At 41.9% G+C, this 18345-nt stretch overlaps 1 protein-coding gene across 1 annotated transcript in view; it reads left to right on the top strand.

The window, feature by feature from the left end:
- impact (impact RWD domain protein) overlaps positions 1-12045 on the top strand; it is a 39052-nt gene extending 27007 nt beyond the window's left edge. Inside the window, exons 10-12 of the mRNA XM_052121592.1 lie at positions 1473-1563; positions 5003-5137; positions 11278-12045. Of these exons, the coding sequence (XP_051977552.1) occupies positions 1473-1563; positions 5003-5137; positions 11278-11343 (292 nt within the window). The 3' untranslated portion in view covers positions 11344-12045. The remainder of the gene's footprint in view (positions 1-1472; positions 1564-5002; positions 5138-11277) is intronic.
- Positions 12046-18345: the final 6300 nt, after the last annotated feature.

Below are 18345 nucleotides of genomic sequence, written 5' to 3'. Positions count from 1 at the left end.
TCAACATTTATTGTTTTATTTTTTTCCTTTTGATTAAAGTAAATTAAGTTGGGGGGCATGAGTAGCTCAGCATGTAAAGACGCTGACTACCACACTTGGAGTCGCAAGTTCGAATCCAGGGCGTGACTCCAGTTAAGCTTCCCAAGCAACCAATTGGCCCGGTTGCTAGGGTGGGTACAGTCACGTTGGGGTAACCTCCTCGTGGTCGCTATAATGTGGTTCTCGCTCTCGGTGGGGCACGTGGTGAGTTGTGCGCAGGGCTAGACTGGTAATCTGTAATACCGAGCATTTTCCGGTGGGCCGACGCACTTTAGGGCCGATCAGGGGCGGACTGGCCATCGGGAGAACAGAGCGGGCCGGTGTGTCAGGTCGGCCGCAAAATGTTAAAATGAGCCGCCGTGTTATGCAGAATGGACAACAAAACGGCGCCACGATACACAGAAAAGGACAGCGAGTTTTGGGCCAGTTGCCATGTTAAATCCCGGGCCGATTTATCTTATCCCAGTCCATCCCTGGTTGTGCGTGGATGCTGCGGAGAATAGCGTGAAGTCTCCACACGCGCTAGGTCTCCGCAATAACGTGCTCAACAAGCCACGTGATAAAATGCACAGATTGACAGTCTAAAACATGGAGGCAACTGAGATTCGTCCTCTGCCACCCGGATTGAGGAGAGTCACTACGCCACCACAAGGACCTAGATTGGGAATTGGGCGTTCCAAATTGGGGAGAAAAGGGGAGAAAATCCACACCAAAAATAAAGTTAATTAAGCTTACTTTTAGTACCATTAAGACTTTTTGCATTGAGTCGTTATTATGCCACCTAACCACCAAACATCCATCCATAACACCCTCGCAGCCTCCTAGCAACCACTCAAAACATCCTAGGATCCTCATAGCAACATCCTGGCAACCACCCACAACACATTGTGGTGCATATTTTGCATAGGCAAGAACCAAGGACTTCAAGTGTCAGTTCACTTTATTCACCTCAACCACCAAAACAAAGCATCCAATTGGCTGCCCCATCAAATATGAAAAGCAATATGTGATGAAAGGTCTCTTTTGCAGCTTTTGGCTGTTGGCTAACTGACTGTAAACACTCAAATGTTTACTGAGCCTATTTACTGCCAACGTCTGTTGATATCTGTCATCCGCAACAACTATTCCCAAAACGATGGACCTTGTGGGCTCAATACCCTTGTGGCCATGTCAGGCAGGAACCTCAGTGGGACATATCAGATTAATACACTCCTTCCAAAGTCTGGTATCAAACCTCATCCAAATCTTCCTCCATTTCCCTCTGAAATACAAGCACAAAACCCCAGGCGCCTCGCAAAAACGGCATAATCGCTGGCGTCACTGCGGGCTGTGATATTGAAAGTGGCGGCTGAGTGTAAACAAGACTAAAGAGCTATGATTCAAGGCAAGTTTTAGTCCTTTTCACCATTTTCTTTTCTGTCTGTTTTCATCAGGATATACTGTGAGGATAAAAACGCTTTCCTGCAGGACTGTGAGGACGATGGAGAAACGGCTGCAGGCGGGCGATTGCTCCATCTTCTGCAGGTAAACGTTTGTGAATGTGTGCGTACTTGACTATAGTTTGGGGATAAAACTGTCCTCAACAGTATTGCAACATTTTGAGGTTGTCAAACATTTGTGGATCTTGTCCATAGTTAATGTGCTGAACTACACCTGTGGTTACTCTGATTGGACACCGGTGAGAACTTGAGGGGAACTTAATTCACCCCTCCACTAAAAATCACCGTGGCCTTATTTGCATAGAAGTCATTGAGCAAAACTGGCTCAGAAAAGTGACGTTAGTTCAGAGGAAAGCTCCAGCAGATGCCACTTGCTTTGATATTTTGTTATCCAATGCAATGACATTCAGACATTTTTAAGTGTTACCTAAAGGGTTGTTTTACCAAATCTTGTCGTTCCATATCTTTATGATTTTCTTTTCTCTGTGAAATACATTTTCAGCTATGCATTGGGGGCAAGCTTTTGCAATACAAGTGTCTCATTTTGTGTTCCATGCATGAAATAAAGTCAGACAAGTTTGGAAGAAGATAATAGTTAGTAAGTGATAAATAATGACTACCACCCCTGGAGCCGCGAGTTAGAATTCAGGGAGCGCTGAGTGACTCCAGCTAGGTCTCCTTAGCAACCAAATTGGCCCGGTTGCTAGGGAGGGTAGAGTCACATGGGGTAACCTCCTCGTGGTCACGATTAGGGGTTCTCGCTCTCAGTGGTGCGTGTGGTAAGTTGTGCGTAGATTGCGGAGAGTAGCATGAGCCTCCACATGCTGCGAGTCACGTGATAAGACGCGCGGATTGACGGTCTCAGAAGCGGACGCAACTGAGTCTTGTCCTCCGCCATCCGGATTGAGGCGAGTAACCGCGCCACCACGAGGACCTACTAAGCAGTGGGAATTGGGCATTCCAAATTGGGTGAAAAGGGGATTAAATAAATAAATAAACATTATTCATCCATCCATCTTCAACCGCTTATCCAAAGTGGGGTCGCGGGGGCAGCTGCTCCAGCAGGGGGCCCCAAACTTCCCTATCCCGAGCCACATTAACCAGCTCTGATTGGGGACCCCGAGGCGTTCCCAGGCCAGTGTGGAGATGTAATCTCTCCACCTAATCCTGGGTCTTCCCCGTGACCTCCTCCCAACTGGACGTGCCTGAAACACCTCCCTAGGGAGGCGGCCAGGGGGCATCCTTACCAGATGCCCAAACCACAATATTAACTTAAAATATTGCAAGTTACACATTTTGGTTATCTCCCTAACCTAAAACACCTGATTAAACTCATCACGCCCTGAAGTGGGTGTGTCAAACAAGTGAGACATCCAAAATGTGTTTAATGTGTTGCAAAATTGTCAAGCTTGACATGTATTAAACATCAATAGAACATTTCAGGAAACGTGTTGTTATGCCGGTGGGTTTATCCATCCTCTCTTTCTGAGCTGATCCCAATTCCATTCTTGCCATGTCAGATATTTGCACGCAGATGTGTCATTCATCCATAATCTGTTCTCTTATCTCCTGTTCTCTGATGAAAGGCCTGCGGGCACCGGCATCAGGACGTTGCAGTGTGAAATACAACATGATCAAGTCATCTCTGCCAACATTCATTTAGACTGCGTAAAAAATACAAAAGTGTCAATTAATTCAGCTAAAAACATGCCCTGAATCTGTCATGAAACATTTATGAAATGTATTATGGGACTGAGCATGCAAAATGTTATTTTTCAAATAATCTTGATGAGATATAATTTTATATTTTCACACATGAGGTTTTTTTTTGCGTCAGTTACAAAACTAAGCATGCACAACACTATTTTTCAAATGATCTTGACTGAAATACTTGATTCGTTGCTATTAGTGGTGATTCATTTGAAGCAGATACCGATAACATATTTAAACACTGTATTCAGCCAACACCGATCTGATATTTCATTTTCAAAAGCCCATTTATTGAAACTAAGGGACAAAATGACTTGTCCAGAAAACATTACAATTGTTATTGATGTAATAAGCACATTCATCTGAAAGGTACAGTAGCAAAAAACAAGCAGTTTAATTACAAGGGTCAAAGAGAGGGTGAGGGATACAATGAAGATGTGGAGTCTGGGTAGCTCAGCCAGTAAATACAGGGCATGCTGAGTGAATCCAGTTAGGTCTCCTTAGCAACCAAATTGGCCCGGTTGCTAGGGAGGGTAGAGTTACATGGGGTAACCTCCTCGTGGTCACTATAATGTGGTTCTCGCTCTCGGTGGGGCACGTGATGAGTTGTGCCTCCACACGCACTAGGTAATGCACTAAACAAGCCACGTGATAAGATGCGCAGATTGACTGTCTCACTCAATGGAGCCAATGAGAGTCGTACTCCGCCACCCAGCTTGAGACAAGCCACTATGCCACTTCGAGGGCCTAGAGCGCATTGGGAAATGGGCGTGCCAAATTGGGGAGAAAATCGATGTGACGATGTGCCACAATCGGTTTTAAGCAGGTTTCGTACCATCTGCAATACGTCGTTCAAACAGATGCTCATGCCATTGGCCGAGCCAACGTTGCTCATGTCGGGATGGCCGGGATGCTCTAACAAACAGAACTACCTTTTTTTAAAGCTGCATATAGTGTTACACGTTTAGGGAAATCAACCTACAAATGGTTTACTTATAGTTGACTCTTCATATTAATCTACACATCACCTTTAACTGCATATAACAAGAACGACTAGCTAACGAGCATTGACGACCCTTGCCCTAGTTTGTGAATCAAATAAGCCAATGAAGTCTAACTAACACCAGATAACATGACATTATTTTGCCTTGTGGAACTCGTCCCACTATTTCCTGTTTTCTGAATGTAAAGGCATGTTTCATAGAGAAACAAATTGACTATTAATAGCAATAGCATGTGCAGATGGTTATGATATCCCCTCCCCTCCAGTAGGTTGCCAGCTACATCCCCGTGGTGCTGGGGGATAAAATAAAACAGCCGAGGACAGTAAAGACACTTGAGAGCTGTCATTCTTCACAAAAGAGCACATTTTGTATATTTGATGGCTTTGAAGCGATTGCTTTCCCAAACAGCGACTGACAGGCTTCGTTCCGCCTAGAGAATAATGTGGTTTGAAAAGACAGCGTTGGTGAAAGGGAGCATCAGTGACGCATTGACATTGACTTTTTTACTATTAATTTTTTGATAAAAGGATTTGAAAAATGACAAGTAACTTTCACCTAATGAATACTTCAGCCTACAGCTCATGTGTCAAAGATGTGTTTGTTTATTCTCTGGCGTGCAAAATGTTTTACATTTCTTTGCAGTTGAGATCAAAGCTAATACAAATTGAACTGTGAGCTGATATGTTGAAAGTAATGCAGCTTCCCCATGCAAAAGAACACTATCCCCGAACCCTTAGTATCACAACATGTAAGTTGTCTAGTATATGCATGAGTGATGCCTCAAATTGTGTGCCTTTTAACTGTCTGTAGATCCTGGATGTTCGCAATGTGCTAGTGGTGGTTTCTCGATGGTATGGTGGGATTCTGCTGGGCCCCGACCGTTTCAAACACATCAACAACTGCGCCAGGAATATACTCATTCAAGAGGGCTACACGGACACCTCAGTAAGATTGCTTTACAGATATACTGTTCAACAAAATGTATGTAACCTTTTCTGTGTTTCAACATGTAAAGGGGTTAAGGAAAAGGAGGAGGCGAGAACCGGCTTGACGATATAAATAATAGTTTAATGAAGAATTAAACAAAAAGACAAACACACAAAGGTGTCGGACAGCTGCCCGAAAATCTCTCTCTTTGTCGCACTGCAGCTTCCAGTCGGCCTGTATATCTCTCTGAGGCTTGATTAGCCTAATTAGGGGCTGGGTGTGCAGAATAACGGCCCGGCCCCGCCCTCTGCCCTGCCATATTCCTCCCTCGGTCTCTCAGTCCGGGGAGCCCCCAGAAGAGAGAGAGGGGAAAAAAACACTTACTCGCCAGTTCTCCGATACGCCGTAGCTTGGTCCTCGGCCACTCCTCCGCTCTCTAATTGACGACAGCCGCGCCTCCCCGGACGGATCGGAGGCAGACCTCCAGCCCCTGCCGGACGGAACGCCCCGCCGCGTTTTGGGTGGACGGTAACTGCTCTAGGCAGTTGGTTAGGAGCCCCTCCTCCCCACGCAGTCGGCGGCCGTTCCTCCGCTTCCAGGGGGCCGGGATCCTCCGGCGGATGGCCGCGGCTGCTCCGTTGGGGTGGATGGTAGTGGCGAGGACTCTACTACGGTGCAGAGGTGAGAACCGGCTTGACCATATAAATAATAGTTTAATGAAGAATTTAAACAAAAAGACAAACACGCAAAGGTGTCGGACAGCTGCCCGTAAATCTCTCTCTCTGTCGCACTGCAGCTTCCATCTGCCTTTTTCCCTCTCGGAGGCTCGATTAACCTGATTAGGGGCCGGGTGTGCGGAATCACGACTCGACACCGCCCTCCGCACTGCCAAAGACACTTTCTTCTATCCCAGCTTAATATGCAGAGACAACTATAAGTAAACCATTCATAGGTAAATCTTCTTGAAAACTGTTCAAATTCTTTCTCTCTGGCACTTTGAAGGCTTGAGTTGGGGGCGGGACAATCTCTTTGTTGGGGCAACGGCAGACAGGGGTCGCTGTTTTGAAAACACAGTATATTTTTGCAATTCCATTTGGTGGTGCAGAAATTACATACGTCAGTAGTAATGTTTTGCTATCTATAATTATGCATGATACAGGCTACTAATCTTTATTAATTTCGATATGACGAAAGTAGTGACTTGCAGTTCAAAAACTGCTACGGACAGACAGTTCAGAGTCAATTGATCGATAATTTATGATTTTTATACTATAAGAGTCATTCGTTTGTTAAATCATGCTACAGTTGTCGTGCTATAAGTTTCTTGTTGCGTGCAACCAGCGAAGACAACACTATAGAAAAAGTATTTCTCTATTTATTGACTATTTACTTCACAGACAAACCTGCTGAAAAATAAACAGCTTAAACAAGTGCCTAAAACAGCAAACCAGACCAATTCTGGGAGACCATCTAAGACCAGCAAACCAGTTAAGACTGGTTACGCTGTTTGTCTGAATAGTACATGAATAAAAGTGACAAACAATTATTGCCTCCTTGCTCTTTTGCACAGGTGGCATTTGAGTTCTTTTGATATTTGCCAATTTTGTGGTTCCTCTTGTGGATTTGTATCAAGAGAAGCACTCCTCTTGAGTGTCCGCTACATTCTTACGCAACAATCACAGTGATTAATGACAGACAAAAACAAGTTCTGAGGGGATTCGCCGGCATGCACCTGACTTCTTCTGAGGAATCATTTATTCAATGTTTTCTTTCATTTCTGTGCAAATGAGGATGTGTGCACAGCTGCTATGGGTACCCAGATAATAGGGCAGTATTTGTCATGTACACACACATACAATGTGCGATATGATTATTTAAGATTTTGCTAGAATGCATTACAAAGACTCGACTCAATTAAAGGAACATGCGCTTTTTCATCACAAGCCTTCAAACAGGAGCAAGTCGACATGCAGAGCCTAATGCAAAAGCTGTCGTATTTCATGCAAGAGAACACAGGCCCCCCAAGATCCCATTTTGTGAGATGTTGTGAAGTTGGTAGGCGCCATGGCACACATCGTTATGTTGATTGGCGTTAAAGCAGCAAAGAGGAAACCACGTTACGCCAACCCCCTCGCAGTTACCAAAAGGTTCTACAGCTTCTATATGAAGCCGAGGTTTCCTCTATTTATTTAGTTTTATAGGGGACTGGATGAGTCGGTTTCTGAACACATCAGCCTCAAAACTTGTTTTCATTCTCTCGCAGTACCAGAGATAACATTACCACAACCTTCTTATTAAAGACTAGTGCGTCTTTGCATGGCAAAATTTCAGTTGTTATCGTAATTACTGTCATCTGAACGTTTGAACTCACTTTATATTAGGTGGCCTTAACTACTGTGCACTTAAACCTTTGATACAATGTCCTTATTATGTACATATATGTTGTTGCATTGTACTTACATTTAAAGTACCTGCATTTAATTACATTTGTAGTTACGCAGTTATCTTTACCCATAACCCTTACCTCAAAACTCTAACCCCTAATCCTACCCGTACCTCAACCTCAGTAGCAGTATGTATCTTAATGTTAGTACATAGTCGTTAAGGCCACCTAAAATAAATGGTAAATGGTCTGCACTTATTATATAGGGCTTTTCTCTGTGACTCATTCACACATTCACACACCAATGGCGGCAGAGCTGCTATGTAAGGCGCTAGCCCGCCATTGGGAGCAACTTGGGGTTCAGTGTCTTGCCCAAGGACACTTTGGCATGTGGAGTCATGTGGGCTAGGAATCGAACCGCCAACCCTACGATTAGCGGCCGACCCGCTCTACCACCTGAGACACCGGATATAGTAATAATAATAATAACTGATTTAAACAGGTTTTCTTTTGTTGTATGATTTATGTATGCATTTGAATCTAAACAGGGTGAAATTAACATGAATGGTTTCAGTATTTGTTGTGTTTGTGATTTATACACATTTGTAAACAAACCACTTTTGCCCCTCAGTTGTGGCATCATTTCCTCCAAGACCAACCATTTATTGATGAATATGAATCGTGATGTGCATGTAAACCAAAATAAAAGTGTAAAAATATGATTGGATTGAATTGTATGTATTTGGTGAACGTTGTGTCAAAGTATAAGTGATGTAGTCATGATGAGAATGTGGTCACAGAGCCAAGAATAGCTGATAGATGTGTAAAATTATCTAGACGACAAAACAGGGGTCATAGGCCACACTGAATTGAAAGTAACTCTTGTCTGTAATTGTCAGTCCATTTGTAAAGGTTCAGACATTCATTACCGGATTCCCTTTCATTCCCGTATTGTCTATTATTCCATTTAACGCTTTTGTATACCGTATTTCTTTATTGTATCCTGTCATTTTGGCCTTGGCAACCTTTTGAAAATGAACAATACTGCAAGAATACATTATTGCAATTCTTGGGACATGTTATTCCCATATAATTTTCCCCTCTGGTGAGCTGTTAACTGCTGCACACGGATCATTAATTCATTCAGATAACCTTGAGAATCAGATTAGTCTGGTTTGTGAATGAATCATTCAGGCCAATTTTTGTGAACCTAAATCGAACCTACCGGTACGTTTGTGATCCAGCTGAAAATAAAGGTTGGTTAATGAATCGGACATCCGTGCTTTTCTTCTGAACGCGAGCGACTAGGCCGGATGTTGGGATTTTCAGTTTTGACTTCAGAACACTTCTCGTATGGACCACTTGTATTATATTTGTTTGGTGCTTTTGCGTCCTTTATGCAGCTTGACAGCCAACTTGCATTATAAGGAAAAGAGTGGTCGGGATATTCTTCATAATTTCTCTGTTTGCATCCAAAGGACAACATGAGGGCGAGTAAACAATGACAGGCTTTTCGGTTCTGGGTGAACTATTCTTTTTAATAATTCACATCTTTCCTGACAGTGAGCATGTCTCAGCCACAGATACGTCATGCTGTTCACTCCGGGTGAAGACGAATGTTGTGTTATGTTCACAGTGAGAGATGGTTGACTCATTGTGTGTGCGTATTCTGTCCACTGTGGCTCAAGAGTAATTAACATACAATGCATAATAACAACCAGAGGCTCCTGGGCGCAAGGAAGAGTCACGTGTGTGGAATAATAAACAGACTCCTTTCTCGACAATCATTTGGACACTATATAGTCCCTTGGGGAAACAGTCTGGGGAGCAGATGCAGTAAGTTGTTCTTGTCCATATGCATAGCACTGATTCTTGAGATAAGGGACAAAACATGTCTTACTAAAGTCATCTTCATTTTAAAAATCAAGAAATTCATAACAATATAAATACTGGAAAAGTTCAGTCTAATGGAAATGTGTATACTCAGGGCATTTTTTTACTTACTCGAATTTTTTAAAGCACGTGCTCTATACTATACATGTAACTTAACCTGTCCTCAGCAAGAGGTCACAATGTTAAACTGCTAAACAAAGTGTTTAAAAATGCAACAAATTCATAATATATATATATATATATATATATATATAATCAAATGAAAGGTAGGGAACTGTAAGATATCAAACAATACATTAAAGAAAACGTTAAAAAAATTATATTTCCAAAAATAAACTCAGTCATGTCCTCACTTTCCATCAACTCCGTCAGATTTGTTTTAAAAATCCTGAATAAATCAGAAAATGTCCTGGTCAGTTTTATTCTGGTCAGTGCTATTCTCCGTGGCATACACGCACAACTTACCAAGCACCAAGAGCGATAACCACATTATTGCGACCACGAGGGGGTGACTCTACCCTCCGGGCCAATTTTGGTTGCTTAGGAGACCTGGCTGGAGTCACTCAGCACTTAAGACTCCAAGGTTGGTGTAATTGGTCTGCACTTATATAGCGCTTTTTTGAACCTTAGAGGTTACCAAAGCGCTTTACACTGTGACTCAATCACCCATTCATCACACCAATGGCGGCAGAGCTGCTATGTAAGGTGCTAGCCTGCCATTGGGAGCAACTTGGGGTTCAGTGTCTTGCCCAAGGACACTTCAGCATGTGGAGTCGTGTGGGCCGGGTATCGAACCGCCAACCCTGTGATTAGTGGCCGACCCGCTCTACCACCTGAGCCACAGCTGCCCCCTGCTGCCCTCTGGTAGTCGGCATCAATACTCGCTGAGCTACCCAGGCCACCCCTTTTTTCTGATTATTATTGGGACTACCACATATAGGATTTTATTCGTTTTGGACTCTTGCACCCTCTGTGTTTTTGCCCATCACGGCAAGAAAAGGATGAAACACTAAGGTTCCACCACCTTAGTTATCGGTTTCCGAAAATCCACTATCAGTCAACTTCTAGTTTTGTTCTAATGAAATGGTATTAGAATAAAATGTAAACAATTATATAAATAAAATCAATGGATCATGTGTTGTATTTTGATGGCTACATACATAGGACCTGTTTTGGGGGGAGTGGTGGTCTTCTCAAAATACTCAAAGGATCGTTAATGGAATTGTTAAGGATCATTAATTGTAATCAGAATGGATAAACTCCTCAAGATTCCCATCCCAAGTGAGAGTAGCCTTTCAATGAATCAGTCAAAAAGATTTATGAGCTCACAAGTTATCGGTTTTGAATTATTCTAGCAAATGATTCACTAAACACGTCAGAGCAGTTGTTAATGAATATCTGACTCAATCACTGACCGGATGTTTATGACAATGTCTAGTTAAATATAGACATTTGCTAAAGTGTTTGGTGAAATAAATGGTTTTCTATTTACAAAAAAACTATAGTTTGTAATATGTTTAGTTACATTTGTTTATTTAGGACCAATTACTTTGGTAAAGCAGGAAATGCTGTTGAAACTAAATCCTCTAGGTAACATTGAAAGAGTGTCCATGCATTATTTATGGTGCACTTGCTTTGTATTGCATCATTATACTTATAATTAAGGCTTAAGAATATGTTGTTCTATCCTGTTGATGTTTGTTATTATATAAATGTTCTCTATCATGCACATAGTTTGTGTTCAGCAGTCGCTGATGCAGTTAGGACTTTTTTGTAATACATTATTAATGTGTTTGTTCTCCAGCTCTCGGCACAACCCTTGAGCAGGAATCCCTTCATTTCAGTCTTCCTTTTAACGTGAGTCTTGTCTCTTCCTTTTCAGGAGGAAGCTTCCAAAGCTGGAGGGAAGAACAAAAGATCTAGAAAGCAAAAAGACAAAGTGAAATAGCCCCCAAAACCGCCTCCCACCTGGAACAGATGGTTTTTACTACACTTCATCCTCTATCAGAGCTTCTTGAGCAGAGAGATTGTCAAGCCTTGAGGAGAACTGGCACAGAGTCAAACTGGAGACTATGAATGCTTAACGCTGAAAGGAGGCTTACAAATCAAATAAATGGACATTTCCTACAAATATGCAAGGCTCACAATGCATCTGGAATAGCGTTAAGCGAACAGTTCTGGAAACGGTTGAATTCGCTGAGAAATCTCCACCTCCAGTGAGCTGTTAGCTCGAGAACTGGACCTTTCCGATTGGTGAATGAATCATTCGTTTGAGTCGATTCTTGAGATGATCTAGTTCACGAATCAGAATGATGGCTGCAATGGTTCTCGAGTCAACAGCTCACAAGAGTGACTTAAACTTTGGTCTGTTCCATACAAAATGCATCGTGTAACTTCAGAAGACTCAGAATATAGTGCACGGACATTTATGGTGCCTTTAAGTACTTTTAGGAGCTTGGCAAATATGGTTATTGTATGCAAAAAGAGGAGTGTGAAATTGATCCTATTGTGTTACAGAGAGAAAACCGCAAACAGGTTTGTAATGGCAGGAAAGTGAGCAAATAATTATATAGTTAAAGCCAACTTTCATATCAACAACCCCAAATGGGTTTTATATGTAATGACTTGAGTTTATGAACTGTTGCTGCATGTTTGGTTGCAGTATTTTGTCTTATGAATAAAGATTTTTATGAATTATAAATTGATTTGCAAATGAGCGTTCGAGCCTTGCCTGAAGTCACAAGGACAAACGGTGCGAAACAGGTAATAAGAAGCACTGGCATTCATCAGCGACCTTTGACCCTTTCTCCGGTTTAATGATGCTCTAATAATGTAATTTGATAAAGCCTGACTAAAGTCATTTGGCCATTTCCGCAAAGCGTCATACCAGCATGTCCATTTGATAAGACTCTATGGCAAATGTCAACTCAAAATGGGCCTACGGTAGAATGTCGTCTTCATGTTTGACTGTCAAACGTCCATTATGGCTGTCCATTAAATCCCCTATCACTCATACTTACCCTTTTGAATAGTGTAAGCGGTTATTTTACTAATCAAACTTCGCAGGGTGAAAGACCACCACTACCTGATGAGTTTTGCCACTTTATGATTTGCATGCTAATCATCCTTAATGAGCTCATGTGAGAATATCGCGGATTGTTTTGGCGCTTATGACTCTAATAAGCAGATGCTAGACCGTGGGAGAACAGTTCAGAGGAATCTGATTAGGGACTGAGGATGAGTCCGGACAGGAGCCCCAAAAGTTCTTTTGAGCAGTCAGAGAGACCGTTACAACAACCTGCCTATTGAAGACTGGTGTGTCTTTGGATAGCCAAACTGCTTTTGCGTCCTTTATATATATTCAGTTGTCGTAGTGACTGTGATTTAAAAGAGACTTTTTATGTTTTGTTATGCCACTCCGGAACAACGACACCCAAGTAAACGGATTTCCACAGCAAAGCACAAGCGTCAGCAAAACATTAGGAGACATAAGAGAGTAGCTGTCATTGTGGACCGAGAGAAGAGATAACGGGACATTTTGGCTCACTATATAGAAGTCTACATAGTGAATGTCTCATACAGTACAAGTAGTTTTCTATATCAGGAAAGAATGAGCACAAATTAGAGGTTTTCGGAAAGAGCTCCTGACAAGATTGCAACGTGTCCCAAATGATGATGAGATGTGTTCTGGAATTGAATATGAATGTGGTTTGGATAAGTTTTGTGAACAGCAGATTTTATGTGTTTTTGACAACAACAACAACAAAATCTAAATGGATTTGTGTCAGTTATGCCAAAAAAAACAATTTTTTTTTAATCTGAAAATATCGAGGATACAGTGAGGCATTTATAATGGGTGTAAATGGGGCCAATTTTGGGGGGAGGGAGGGGGGGTTTCAAGGCACAAATGTGAAACTTATTATTTAATAAAAGCACTTACTTGAATTTTTCTTTTAAAACTTGTGGGTTACATGAGCTGTAAAGTTGTTAAAATGGTTGCTTTTATGGTTTTACGGTGTTATGCCATCATGGCAACAAACTTGATATAACTTGACCCACGAAAGGGTCAAATCGTGTTAAAACGCATATTGTTTATGTCTCGTGGCTATACCTTTGAAACCGTTTTAACGCTTATGGATTGGCCCCATTCACTTCCATTGTTAGTGCCTCACTGTGACCCAGATTTGTGCTTGTATTTGCCAAAAAGTTGTTGAGCGTGGGGGTGGGGGGGTGTTTCGTTTTCATTGTTGATGCGTTTTCGAGGGGCCCTGGTGGACAAGGCTCCCATTTGGCCGGTTGGTAATCCATCCCTGACAGGACGGACAAGGCAAAATGTATATTTGTGGTCATCAACATCATGCCACAAAAGCTGTCGATTGAGCTTAACTTGTATTGAACCCAGAATATTCCTGGAAGACTTTATTTTCATTGCTTTATTCACGAGGCCTTTGCAAACTAGTTGTGTTGTGTAATAGTGTTCCTAAATGATTTCACGTCTTTGCCCGACCTGTTAATCTCGAAATGGTTGCAACATTTTTTAATTCTTCTTTGGCAGTGACTCATCCGGACAAGGTTGTCAAGTACTTTTTAACATCTAACCTTAGTTTCGCTCTCGCTAGCACACACACACACACACACACACACACACACACACACACACACACACATATCATTGCTGTCTTACCTCTTCCTCTGGGCCTTTGACATTCTGGCCCCTCTCATTGCCTACTCGCTTTTATCCTCCCAGCATGCATCTATTCCCTTTTCTCTGGCCTATTCTTTCATGCATGTCTCTCTCGCTCCCTGTGTTCCATCGCTATTTCCTTTCGATGAATATTAACGCACCTTTTGACTATCTGCACCACATCCAATTGCCTGCTTCGACTCAAGAGGTATTGCTAAGCATTTTCAGGGACTTGTTGTGGCACTTGTTTCTGTTGTGGCACGCTCTCTATCTACAAGGATAAATGCGGCTTGCATGGAAAACTTGCTCAGGGACTATTTGGCATCTCATCTGTGCTCCGACTAACAAATGTCTTTTATATTGGGCCACAGTATTAAGGTAGTGGAGATGACAACAAATTGCCCAAAGGACAACAGTTGCGTTATAGCTGATGCCATTTCTGGCGAGAAATCAAGCTAAACTTGGTTTCCAAAAACTGTACAGAACATCAGAAAATACCATGCTGTGCATTGCTGCTTTTTAACTTGCCAAAACCAAATCTTGGATGTGCAAATTGTCGATTTGATGGCCAAACTGTCCCAGAGCAAAAAAATATCTCATATGTGCTCCACGGTAACAACAGTTTGCCCAAAGGATAACTGGGTTACATTATGGCTAATGTCATTTTTGGAGAGGAATCAAGTTAAGCTTGGCTACAAATAACTGTACAGTACATCAGAAATACCATGCATTGGTGTATTTGAAGTAGCTCTGACATGCTCACTGTCAAACAGTCCCAAAGCAAAATTTGGCTTCTCATTTTTGCTCTGACTAGCAGTATTTTGGACAAGCATTCAAGCTAAATTTGGCTGTAAAGCACATTAGCAAACACCATGTTATGTTTTAGTAGCCTGAACTCTGACATGCTAATAGTCAATATTGAACATTACAGCTCAACATGACCAAGCTAATCTCCATTCATACAAAGATGCTAAGATGGAGCCATTAGCATTGCATAAAAGTTGCTCATTTGCATTGTGGACAAGAAACCCTTCCCTTTTGTACATTGGCTGACAACAATATCAACAAATAATATTAATCGTGGGATAAATCAAATCTGCAAATAAGCGCTCCTCTGTTGAGGCCTTGAGAAGCAAAACGACTGGAATAATATGGTAATTCATGTTGTTTTATGGTCTGAAGTGGCTTTGGGATACGGCTTCTGTTGTTTGTTCAAATAAGGGTCATGGCTCTTCATCTGTGGAGATCAAACATCAGAAGGGTGCAGCTGAAAGCTTGTTTCATAAGAGTCTCTCATGTTTCTTTAGAAGGTGAGAGAGCAGATCCCTGTTCAAATGAGTTGGAGCTCCCGCTTTGGGCTTTTGGATTATGGGGGTTCTTCCACAGCGAGAATAATAACTTGATTTCTAAATAAAGGCACTTGGCTGCTTTCTCCAGTTATCTTCTCTTGGCACCGTTGTGTATGCTCGGAGTCTAAATGCTTTACTGTGTGCTATCCCTGCCCATTAGCAACACGTAACACGCTAAGCTGAAACAAGGTTGGGGTGAGGGTTGGGTATGGGTTAGGGTTCTACCATGGTTGTTTGGACATTGTATTATTACGATGTTTTTTTTTTAAACATGTACCATAGTACAACATGGTAATGCTATTTTTTTTATATGTTTTCCCAACCTATCATTAATTGCTTTTTTTTTTTCATAATGTTTGATTATATTAATGTTAACCAGCAGTTAACATATAAAGTTGTTGCGTTGGTGGCATTTTTTGGAAAGCCTGCATTACCTGCAGCCATGGCCTTTTCACATGTTTCTATGGTATACTGGAAAACAATGATAAGCATTTCATTGAGATTTAAAGGCTTTTTTTTGGCAAAAACATTCAATATATGCAAAGAGTCAATATTTCCAGTGTTGACCCTTGTTCTTCATAACCTCTGCAATTTACTCTGGCATGCTGGATATCAGCTTCTGGGCCAAATCCTGACTGATGGCGATCCATTCTTGACTTATTAGTGCTCAGATTTGATCACAATTTGTGGGCTTCTGCTTGTCCACTCGCCTTTTGAGGATTGACCACAGGTTCTCTATGGGATTAAGATCCGGGGATTTTCCTGGCCACGGATCCAAAATTTAAATGCAATGATCTCCGAGCCACTTCATTATCACTCTTGCCTTGTGACATGGTGCTCAATCATGCTGGAAAATGCACGGATCATCACCAAATCGCTCCTGGATCGTTGGGAGAAGTTGCTCTTGCTGGACGTTTTGATACAATTCTTTATTCATGGCAGTGTTTTTGGGCAGGATTGTGAGCGAGCCCACTCCCTGTGATGAAAAGCAACCCCACACATGGATGGTCTCAGGATGCTTCACTGTTGGCACGACACAGGGCTCATGGTAGCGTTCACCTTTTCTTCTCCAGATTCTAGATTTTCCAGACATCCCAAACAGTCGGAAGGCGCTTCATCAGAGGAAATAACTTTGCACCAGTCTTCTGCAGTCCAATCCTTGTACTTCCTGCAGAATTTCAGTCTGTCCTTGATGTTTTTCTTGGAGAGAAGTGGCTTCTTTGCTGCCCTTCTTGACACCAGGCCATTGTCCAAAAGTCTTCGCCTCACTGTGTGTGCAGATACACTCACACCAACCTGCGGCCAATATTGAGCTCTGCACTGGAGGTGACGATTCCATAGCTGACTCCTCAGGAGGAGACGTCCTGGCACATGCTGGACACTCTGGGACGTCCTGGAGCCTTCTTCACTGCAGTTGAACCTCTCTCCTTGAAGCTCTTGATGATCCGGTAAATGGTTCTTTCAGGCGCAATATTCTTTGCAGCAATTTCCTTGCATCTGAGGCCATTTTTGTGCAAAGCGATGATGGCTGCACATTTTCTTTAGAGGTAACATTGCGAACAAGAACACAATCTTCCCTCCTTTTATAGCAATCAGTCTGCTCTTATAATCCAGTCAGAACGATAGAGTGATTTCACCTGACTAGTATTCGTTCAGACTTTCCCCGGTGCTGCTGATATGATTAGTGAAATTATGTTAGCTGGCCATTTTGTGCCAGGGCCAAAAAACAGTTAAATTTGGGTTTTTGTGATAAAGTAATTGTTTTTGGCCAATTAAGCTTTTTGCAATTATTTAAAATGCATCTGATCACTCTGCACAATAATCTAGAAACAATGTGAATCAACACCACAACAACTGAAGCAGAAAACTTTGCGAAACACAGCATTTATGTCACTGCCAATACTTTTGGCCACGGCTGTACAACAGTAGTGTAGCAATTTATTGCATTATTTGAATTATTATTTGGTTATCAAGATAAACTGCAAATAATTATTTTCTTTGGAATTATGTGGTAAATGGTCTGCACTTATATAGCGCTTTTTCTAACCTCAGAGGTTACCAGAACGCTTTACACTGTTTCCCAATCACACACACACTCATACACCAAGGCGGCAGAGCTGCCATGTAAGGTGCTAGCCTGCCATTGGGAGCAACTTGGGGTTCAGTGTCTTACCCAAGGACACTTCGGCATCTGGAGTTGTGTGGGCCAGGAATCGAACCGCCAACCCTGCGATTAGCAGCCGACCTGCTCTACTACCTGAGCCACCGCCGCCCCCTGTGTTTTATGAATTAAATTATGCTTATTTTTAAGACTTGGCAAGAATATGAGGGTGCTCTTCTAGGAATTAAATCCTGATTTACAAATTAGTTTCACCATGTTATATATTATTTGTTTCACTGTGTCAAAACCAAATTGCTCCCGTCCATTGCTCCTAAAGTGATTGGAATCACTGTTGTATTAAAAAAAAAAAGAAATCCCAAGTTGAGAGCCCTGGTTTAAAGAACAATGAAATATATTAAAAATAAGGTTCTGATAAATATTACACAATATCTACTTATTGTGTAATATTTCTTTTAATTCTTGGGTGATTGTGTCCCCATTAAATGAATCGCCCAAAAATGGAAATTCTGCCATCATTTACCTACCTTAATTTTGTTCCAAACTTTATGGTGCCTTCTGCCTAACATCCCCATTTTGTGTTCAGTGAAAGAAAGTCAAATGGGTTTGGAACAACGTGAACTAAGCCACTGAGATCCTTTACGATTAGTTCGAAATGATGATAGAAATTCCAATTGGAATCCTGTCCGCATTCTATTTTATACATTGTATCTTTGGTTTCAGATTGTTTTATATCATTAGTTCATCCATGTCTTCAAGTCTTACTTAATCAAATTGCTCCCGAGCCACTCAGGTGAC

The sequence above is a fragment of the Xyrauchen texanus genome, chromosome 48 (genome assembly GCF_025860055.1).
Source record: "Xyrauchen texanus isolate HMW12.3.18 chromosome 48, RBS_HiC_50CHRs, whole genome shotgun sequence".
Lineage (NCBI taxonomy): Eukaryota > Metazoa > Chordata > Actinopteri > Cypriniformes > Catostomidae > Xyrauchen > Xyrauchen texanus.
This window is presented reverse-complemented; position numbering and strand designations above follow the sequence as displayed.